General features: G+C 41.5%; 1 protein-coding gene across 1 annotated transcript in view; it reads right to left on the bottom strand.

Annotated features, from left to right (window-relative positions):
- Positions 1 to 3958: 3958 nt before the first annotated feature.
- Positions 3959 to 9535, bottom strand: part of TRHR (thyrotropin releasing hormone receptor) — a 12844-nt gene continuing 7267 nt past the window's right edge. Inside the window, exon 3 of the mRNA XM_015650936.3 lies at positions 3959 to 8790. Within this exon, the coding sequence (XP_015506422.1) occupies positions 8785 to 8790 (6 nt within the window). The 3' untranslated portion in view covers positions 3959 to 8784. The remainder of the gene's footprint in view (positions 8791 to 9535) is intronic.

Raw genomic sequence — 9535 nt, 5'->3', positions numbered from 1 at the left:
AAAACCATAATTCCATATTATAGTGAAGTTTATTTTCTTATTCTTGTTCATAATAGAAGAATAATGCTTTTAGGGAGAAGTAGTATCTTTTATCTCCTATCCTGTCATTCCAGGCAGGAGACCGTGCTCAAGTCAGTTTCAGATCTGGATATGAAGGATGAAACTGCTGGCCGAGAACAAAACAAATGCTCTGAGTTTAACTTTGTTATGGAGACTGGGTGGAAACCTTTGAAGACGAGGAATCATAAATAAAGGGTAGTAAAGTCATTTAGCTCCCATGAGGTAGAGTGGCTGTGCCTATGCTAACACTCAAACTAGAACACCATCTGCTTGCCAGCTCCAGACCCAACAGGCACCACATGGTCTGTGTCTCTATCATATAAATTCCTTTACCCTCACAAAGAGGGTGGCAACACCCAAAGTGCTTATTTGGAATATTGCCAGGCCAGGCTATCTCCCTGTGAGAGTGTCACTTTGCTGGGGACTAGATGTGCTCCAGGGACTGAACAACAGCTTGACAGTGTCAGTGACAGCAGGACAGTGCCCGGCCTGAGCTGCTGCTTCATTCACCACTGTTCACTGCAGGCAGAATAGTACTCCACTGTAGTACTGCATACCTGAAGAACAGTACTCCTTAGCACCAAAATATTTATTTTAAAAAGTCATAGTAGAAGTAGCCTATCAAACTTCAGCTTGACAGTCCAGAATGTCATAGCACTGGGGAAAAGAAACTAGGTTTTGTAATTTAGAAAAATGCAGTCTTATTATGCAAGCTCAGCCCGTGGTCCCTTGTGTTTTCTAGTACATCAGGCACAACAGTCTCTTTCAAGCATCTTGTCACACACTATTTTAGTGTAATAGCAACAGCTTGTGAAGTTCCTTTGATATGCAACTTGTTACTAGAAACGATCTCTAAAAAATTAGACTAACCTGTTCTGAGACATGTGCTGTAGACATGGCCATCTGCCTCTCCCACACATCCGCTGTATCCTCTCACAGTCTTGTTCACTCTTAATTGTTCTGCATAAACAGGGTAGGATATAATGTAACATTTTAAAATGTCATGTTTGCATTATAAAGAGTCAATTTTTGAAGATGCTTCCTCCCATTTGAGAGCTGTTATTTCCTATTTTCTTCCTAAATGTTTGTCCTATGTGCTAAATAACTTATTAACCCTTTGTAATTTTGGCTCATTGTTTTCCTGAATGACAATGTTTGCCTGAACATAATACAGCCTGCCTTTCAAGATACCCTAGATCTTTAGTAATTACCTTCTAAATGTGCTTTGCTGTATTTCAGATAAATCAGTGGTATATGAGACAAATCTGTTGTCCCAGTCTGCTGTCTGAACTTTCCCCCGACACTGGGAGCAGCATCGTATTATTGTTTGTTTTCTTTCATACAGGAATTGTTTTAAATTTGAAAGAAAACTCTGTTTGTGATCAACAGGGATTTGATCCATTCTTCATGGGAAGAACTTTGAAGATCATTCAAAGGGACTCCTTTCTGCTGTGGAGCTGGAAGTAGAGTTCTGAAATTAACATAAGCTCAAGGTATGCCCATCACAGATAGAGCTCATCTCAAAAATTGTACTTGTTGGATGGGTGACACTCATTTTAGACACTATCTTTTTTCTGTGCTTTATTTTATTATAAACTGTGAGTTAAGTGAAGATTTTGTGTGGAAATCTGTTACTATAATCTTATTTTCATTATTCCCTGTTTATATATCCCCAAACTATAGGATATAAATGGTTGTTAACAATGAGAAGGAGAATTTATCTCCTCCACACAAAATAGAAGTTTATCAAATGAGATTGTTATAATTTTCCACGGTTTCTTTTACTTCTTTTTTTGTTCCATGCTTTGGCCTTGGCAGACCAAGAGCTTTTCTCTTCTGCCTGTCCGGATCCAAAACGTGTGCAGGGCAGAAATACCTCTCTGTCTGATGGAATGCCACGGACTCAGGCTCTGTCTCTCTCAGCACTGATGCAATTTTGTTTTCCCTTAATTTTTCCCCACTGAAATCAAGTGCTGAGAGTGACTCCCAATGCCAGCCTAAGTCTGAAGAGACTTGAGGAGCTCTGATGACAGAGGAATGATCCATCTGGCAGGTGTCATAGGTGTTTGTCAGTGCTGCCCTGGTGCGTTTCTGTAGAGTGTTGGGTGCTGCATTATATCACGGTATTGCTTTTGGAAACAGCATACAGTGATAGATGTAAGCACATCTGTGTCAGGTGGGAAGCTCAGTGAGTTGTAGTAAGACTTGGAGTTCCACATGGCTGAAGGACCCTCTGGGCCTTGCTTTGGGCTGATGCTGTGCCAGAGACTGGTGCCTGCCCCATGAGCATTTATCTCCTCCCCACCACTGGCAGCCCAGCACCCTCAGCTGAGACCAGGACGTGCCCTCTGCAGTGCCCTGCTTAACTCTATACATCAGTAAGAGCACACGTTTTATAAACTTCATAGAAACTCACAAAACAAGCAGAAAAATTTACTCTTTCACTTGCAGCAAGAGAGACAGGCAGGAGGAATAGGCACAATTATGCATCTTCACCAAACAAATAGCTCGTCTTAGTGGTAGAAAATAAAAAGTTGATACAATCTAAAGCTGTTAGGGAAAGCTGAAAAAGTGAAGTTTGTAAGGAGGAACTTAAGCATGACTTGATAACATCTCTGGGACATCTATTCCAGTGTTTGACCACACTCACAGTAAAAGGCTTTTCCCTAATGCTTAAGTGAAATATGCTGTATTTAAATGTGTGCCCATTGCCTCTTGCCCTGTCACTGAGCATCACTGAAAAGAGCCGTAGAGCTTCTCTCTATCAAGTGCTTATACATGCTGGTAAGATTCCCTGAACCTGCTCTTCTCCAGGTCGAAAAATCCCAGCTCTCTCAGCCTCTACTGATATGTCAGCAGATATGCTGCAGTTCCTTCATCACCTCTGTGGATCTGCACTGGACTCATCCCAGCATGTCCATGTCTCTCAGGTACTGAGAGGTCCCAGCACAGCATCCCAGATGTATTTCACCAGGGCTGAGCAGAGGGGAAGGATCACCTTCCTTGGCCTGCTGGCAATGTTCTGTCTAGTTTAGCCCAGGAGGTTCCTGGCTGTCTTTGCTGCAGGTGGTTTTTGCTGCCTTGTGGTCAATGTTCTCACCAGGATCCACAGTGCCTCATGTCCCCAGAGATGCTCTGAGGTCATCCCCCATCACCTGTGGGGTATGGGCTTATCCAGCCCCACACAGACAACTTGAGTTGGGTACCAATGAAAAGATTAAGGAACCTTCTACATGGGACTCACAAAAGTCAGCAAGACCTGCCTGGAGATTGAGCCTTCTGTCTTTATCACTAGTGGTAGAGCATTTACCTAAGAAATGAGAGGCATGAATTGGGCTTTAGTCTAGCTCTAGGGAGTTTAGCCTTTTGATATATCCCGATCCTCAAGAGACTGAGTCTGCTATGGATTACCTTGAGGAAAATCAGAGCAGATAGAGAAACTGCACTCATCCTCTTGAGGCTGGGTTCAAGCACAAGTGGCTGACATCACCAGAAAAGCCAAGCAGTACCCATGGAATACAGGAACCGGCTATGCTGATTGTAGTGACCAAAGAAGAAAGTGGCTCTGCTCTCTGCCCCTACTCCCAAGATGTGCGGGTTTTGCTCCTTTATTATTTGTTTGTTTATTTTGTTTAATGCTGTCCAGTGTAAAATACATAACTAATCTTTGTAACAGGGACAAGGAGTCATATGAATCCCCTCCTATACAAGCACTGTAACTGCTGCTAGACTACTGACACACTGCTCTTCCTTCAGGAAAGAAAGGGCTGCATTTTTTAGGATCTCATTCCCTTGAAGATGAGAAAGGATGTTGTTACATTTTCTGTCCATTGCCAAGGACAGCAAGGCAAAAGGTGTGTATTCAAGTGGTTGTTAAAAAATTCAAATTGCAGTATAATTGTCTTGCTCAACATTTTATTAGAGTAGCAACAAAAATCCATTACAAATTAATCCCCACAGTAGCATGCATCCAAGAATTACAAAATGCTTATTTTGAACAGAAATTGTTCTACATTTATCAGTAGTACATTTATCTGAACAATTTCACAATATTTATAATAACCAAATATATAAAGCACATGAAGTGACAGAATGAAACAGGAATTACTCTGGGAAGGTGAAGAAGAAATTCCCTCTAAACCAGTCGCTCTTACATAGTTTGCTAGAATTCAAATTTCCAAGATTCAGATTTGAATCGAAATCAATTCCATTGATTTCATCAATTCAAATGAATGAATTCAGGAGTCCAAATCAGCTTTGGCTGAGCCAATTCACTGGCACTTGCTGTATCACTGTATCCCAGTAGTAATGAAAGGATCATGAGAAAACAAATCTTATTGAAAAGAACAAAAGAGCAAAGAAACAGTTCTGTCTGAAGAAGATATAAAGTATAGAAAGATAATTTTCAAATTTCACTGCAATTTGTAGCAAAAGAAACAATGGTACTCACACATAGCAGAGAAATAAATAAACATAGCACTGTTGAAAGAACAATTTATCTTTTCACATTCTGGAAATAATGTTTTATTTTCAATGGTGACAGTGCTCAGATCTGGGGGGTGTGAGAGTGTCCAAAGTGACTGATCCAAGCCTTCACTGTGTAGCTGGAGAGGTACTGCAGCAGCTCCTGAAGTAGAATAGGTCCTTCAGTCCATTTTGCTGGATAATTGTTTTCTGAAGGGAATTCTGAAATCTTTATCATTTGACTTGTGTCATCCATTTCCAGAGGAGCATCATAAACCCTTTTACAGCACATTGGAGCTTCTTTGATATATCCTTTACTCTGAACTCAGGGAGTTCATGTGATAATTCGAACCAAAGTGTGTTACAAATAGACCTGATCTTTCTCAGCTGCACAGTTTTCCTTCAGTGAAGGTTCTGAAATCTCATCAGTTCAAACAGGAAGCAGCATATCTCCCCAAGCCAGATGCAAAAGTAGCACCTCTTCTGTCACATTCTGGACAAACTTCTAAATAAAAGTCCAAGAAGAATGCAATCCCTTACATAAAAGATGTTAAATAGGGATATAGGCATGGATTTCAATATTGCTATCAATCAGACAATTATTTCAGACTAAATGTTGAAAAGGAGTTTTCTCTCCACAAAATAAATACACAAAGATAGTTATATTGCTGTAGTCAGTAGTTGACATCTAGCCACTTTCACTTCCAGCTAAAATAATTTTGATATAATTATCAATACATTTAAAACCACATAATTTACAAAAAATACATGCTCACATATATGATTTACAATATTTGAGTACAAGAAAAAAGATTTCTGTCCTAAACAGAAGGGCAAACAGAAATAGTCACATTAACATGATGTCTGAAAAAGTTTTGTAGTGTTAGCTGTATATAAAAACAGCATGGATTTCAGAGCTAACATCTATAAAGATACAGTCACACCACATTATCAGTTAAAATCACAACTCAGCTTAAATATGCCATTTTAAATATTGCGTTTCTGCACACAATTTTGCAATCATATTAATTTCTGTTAGCACAAATAAATACCAGAAAGAAACAATTTCTTTTCGTTTTTGTTATTCCTGGTGATGATGCATACAGTTACCTACACAGATTTTAGCCCTTGATGAAGCATCACAAAGAATATGTGCTTAAATACCTCACCTGAGCATCTGGTGGAGCAGAGGCTGAGAAAGCAGGTAGTTACTTTTTGAGCAAAAAGGCAAATAAAGGAGAGAATTCACTTCTGGTACTGTTGGTCTGTAAAAGCTGTAATTCAGTCTGTGCTCTGAAAGCCTTGAGATAAAAGTGTAAGTTTCTATTACTGTTATTATACAAATACTGAGTTCATTTTTTACCCAGCCAGTTGTGCTCCTCACCACACAGCCAGGTTTCCATGGAATGCTCTCTTTGCCTGCTGCTAGTCCTGCACATCTCGGTTTTAAAGTAAGAAAAACAACTAGTTCTAGCACCTCTTGAGAAATTCTGGAAAGTAAGGCCTTCTCTAGCAGCAATGAATAGGTGCCAGACTGAAAACAGCATGTGAAGAGCAAAAGGAGCATCCAGGCATCAGCTCCACTTGTGGCCACCTCTGCAGCCTCTCCCTCCAGCTCAGACTGGGAATCAGCTCTCAGAAGCAGCAAACAGTCTTCATCAAAAGAGTTTGCAAAGTCAGACAAAGACCTTTCTCAGTCAGACACAGGAACTTGCCTTCACTTTGAATGTCTCTTGGCTAAGCAACCATAAATTCCTGCATAAGGTTCACAGATAATTCAATTTCTCTGTGACAGGTGCTTTGGAGGAAATGTTACACAGGTTGTGGTACCTCTCCCTGGCTTTCCCTTATCATGGCAAACTGTAGCTTTAAGCAAGTGTAAGCAGTAAAATGCCATAGAATTCCATATTTTCACTTTAAGCTCTACAAAGGAAAGGTTTGCCCAAAGCTGTGTCACAGCTACAGATTTGTATTTATGAGATTAATTGCTAGGTACTAATTTAAGAATACATTGGTATCCTTCTCTCTGACTCTTGAGCCCTAGCCAAATTGCTTACTTGGCTGACATGTGACTTACTCTGTCTTAGTTCATCCTTATTATTTTAAGAGCAGTCTGGGCATTGCCCTTCCAGTCCTGTGGGGGTTCAGACATCTGCACAGAAATAGAGCAGCCTGTGCTGCTCAGATAGACAACCTGTCAAGCTGGGAAATGCACAGGATTTGGGAAAGATTACAACATGGCCTGCATGGGTCCCGCTGCTGGCTCTGCTCAGACAAAGCTCTGCCAGCTTCTGGAATTTTGTCACACCTACACTGCTGGTTAAAACCTTGCTGTTGGTTCCTTCCACGCCCTGCAGTCACTCTGCCAAGCTGGAAAGAGCCTACTGAGCTCTGCAAAGGTAAAATAGGAGTTAAAGTGAGGATGTAGACAGAGCAGGATACAGACTGTTTGCAAAATCACAGAATCACAGGGTGAGCCAGGTTGGAAGGGACCACACTGGGTCATTTGGTCCATGCCCAAGCAGGGTCATCCCAGGACACATGGCACAGGACTGTGTCCAGATGGTTCTTAAATGTGTCCACTGAGGGAGACTCCACAACCTCTCTGGGAAATTTGTTTGCTTCCTCCTCTCCTTGTAGTGAATGCCCAAAAGATCCTTTGGATGCAACAGACACAGGTTCATGGTTTTAACATTCAAATCCAAAGCCTATCAGGGTATATTTAGTTCTCTCTAAGTTTGCAAATATAGTTGAATATTAGTGAAAGTGGCTTGAATTATGGAAGTGGCTGTGTAGGGAAAAGAATATTGGAATATACTGGAATACAGCCTTACAATGCTGTAGAGACTACCTCTTCCACTCACACTGAGCAGCTTTGTGACTCTTGGGGATGGGTTGTGCAGGGCTGGGAGTTGGACTTGATGATCCTTCTGTGTCCCTTCCATATCAGCCTGTTCTGCAATTCTGTGAATCAGGTCATTTACAGGTATTTAAATACCATGTACAACAGCTGTGCAAAATGCTCATGACAAACAGGAATACACAGTCTCTTTCCTGGGCTTCTGCTGCACAGAAGTGAGAAAATGTACTTCTAGCAAGTACAAGAGCTGGCCTAGAGCAAAGCTGAAGCAATACATGATAGACATGATACATGTAGCCACAATATCATGTATTTCATGTATCATGTCTCAGGGAGACTGGCCCCAGGCTGCTTATCATGGGTCTGAGTGGGAAGAGCAGGGAAGGAGCTATGCTGGGAATTAAAAAGCCATGATGACTTCCCTTCTGACAACACTTTATGTCCTAAAGTATTCCAACAGATAAACTTTGAGACAAAACTCTTAAAAAGTGTCATTTTTCTCTGAATTTTCCACTTTTCCCCAGATATTATCGATATTAAAGCGCTAAACCCCTTCTAGTGCTCTGAGACACAATTGGTATTGAACCAAGATAAAAGGAACTGGTAAAGGCCTGTTGCATATTCTTCAATATCTGTCAAGTTCCAACAGGGTTCACTAATAGCTGAGACCTACATTTAAAGTGGTACATCTGGTACCTCTATAAACCTGATTGCTGAAAAAAAAATATTTTAAATGCTTCCTACTGGCATTTTAATTTGTTTGTTCCCTGCTGCAAATTCATTGAATGATCTTCTAATTTCATGCTGCTCAAGGTAAAAATAAATTGAAGAAAAGAAAGATTTTGTGCTCTTTGCCATCAGATACCTTTTTATTGAAGCGTACTATGATGGCTGCAATGAGATTTGCATGGAAGTGGGATGAGGAAGTCATTGGCAGGTAATTACTGATATTAGCAGCAATTTTGGCTGCTGTTGGAAGGTTCCCCCCAGGTGCTGCCCAGCACAGCCACACATTAGAACAGCTCCTCTCCTCACCTCTCATCTTCACAGGGAGCATCATCCACTGCCCTGCTCTGTGTCCATGGCCATGTCCTGGCGAGCCTTGCTCATTCTGAGATCACAGACCACTCTTCAGTTAATGAGAAGAAGGATTTAGGTATTCTACTGAAGCCAACTCACCTGCCCGAAGTGAGATTAACTACTTCATTCAGTTAGACTCAATAATATACTCTTTTCACTCCTAAGGTGGTGCATTTTCTTATAGGGCAGAGGCAGTTATGTAAAGATTTATGGTAGCTTCTGGAATTCTGTGAGCAGAAATGTCCTTACAATTCATACAGTTGGTAGGAACAGAGCATCCAAACGTCTTACATGGCTGCATACTCAGAACAAGGTCAGCCTCAGGCCTGAAAATGAGGAGAGAAGAAGCAAAGTGAGAAACAATATTTTACACTCTCATATCATCCACAAAAACAAATGAAAAATAAGCCTTTTTGTAGATCATGTATATTTTTAAGATCTAAAATGTTCATAAAATGTTCATAAACAGCATTTCGGCAGTATTGTGTAATAAAAGCGTCATGAAAACAGCAATGTGCATCATCAAGAGAGCTGGGTTAAAGAGATGTGCTACATACATGGGGATGTTTGCAGGTAGCACAGAAATGCAGGGGGCTTTCAGCAGTCTCAGAACGAGAGTGCTGGTGTGTGGGAGAGCCCCTCCTTAGCCCTAGCTGTGTACTGGCACCAGGCTAGTAAAGCCCCAGCTGGAGTCAAGGGGGAAGGCTCAAGAAAATGCCCCAATGCCCTCCCTGCAGCCAGCCAGAGCATGCCCAGAGGAATCACAGAGCTCAGACACCAACATCACCCTCCTTCCAGATGTGTACATGAGGCACCATGCCTCAGAACCACTTTCTGATGCTCCACTAGAGCCCACTGCTCCTCAGAAAAGAAGGCTTAATCTGATTGTTTCTCCCCATCCTTTTCCATGCTTCAGATCCTCCAAATCCCATCATTATTGGCACAAAGCATTTGAAAACATAACTTTGCAGAGCCGGGCAGTTGTCCCTGCCTGCCATGGCCTGTCCCTGTCCCTGCCAGCCTCTCTCAGCCCTCTGCAGGGCTGCACAGCTGAAAGCTGCCCCAGCACAG

The sequence above is a fragment of the Parus major genome, chromosome 2 (genome assembly GCF_001522545.3).
Source record: "Parus major isolate Abel chromosome 2, Parus_major1.1, whole genome shotgun sequence".
Lineage (NCBI taxonomy): Eukaryota > Metazoa > Chordata > Aves > Passeriformes > Paridae > Parus > Parus major.
Note: the sequence above shows the minus strand (reverse complement) of the source record. Positions and strands in the feature narration are given on the sequence as shown.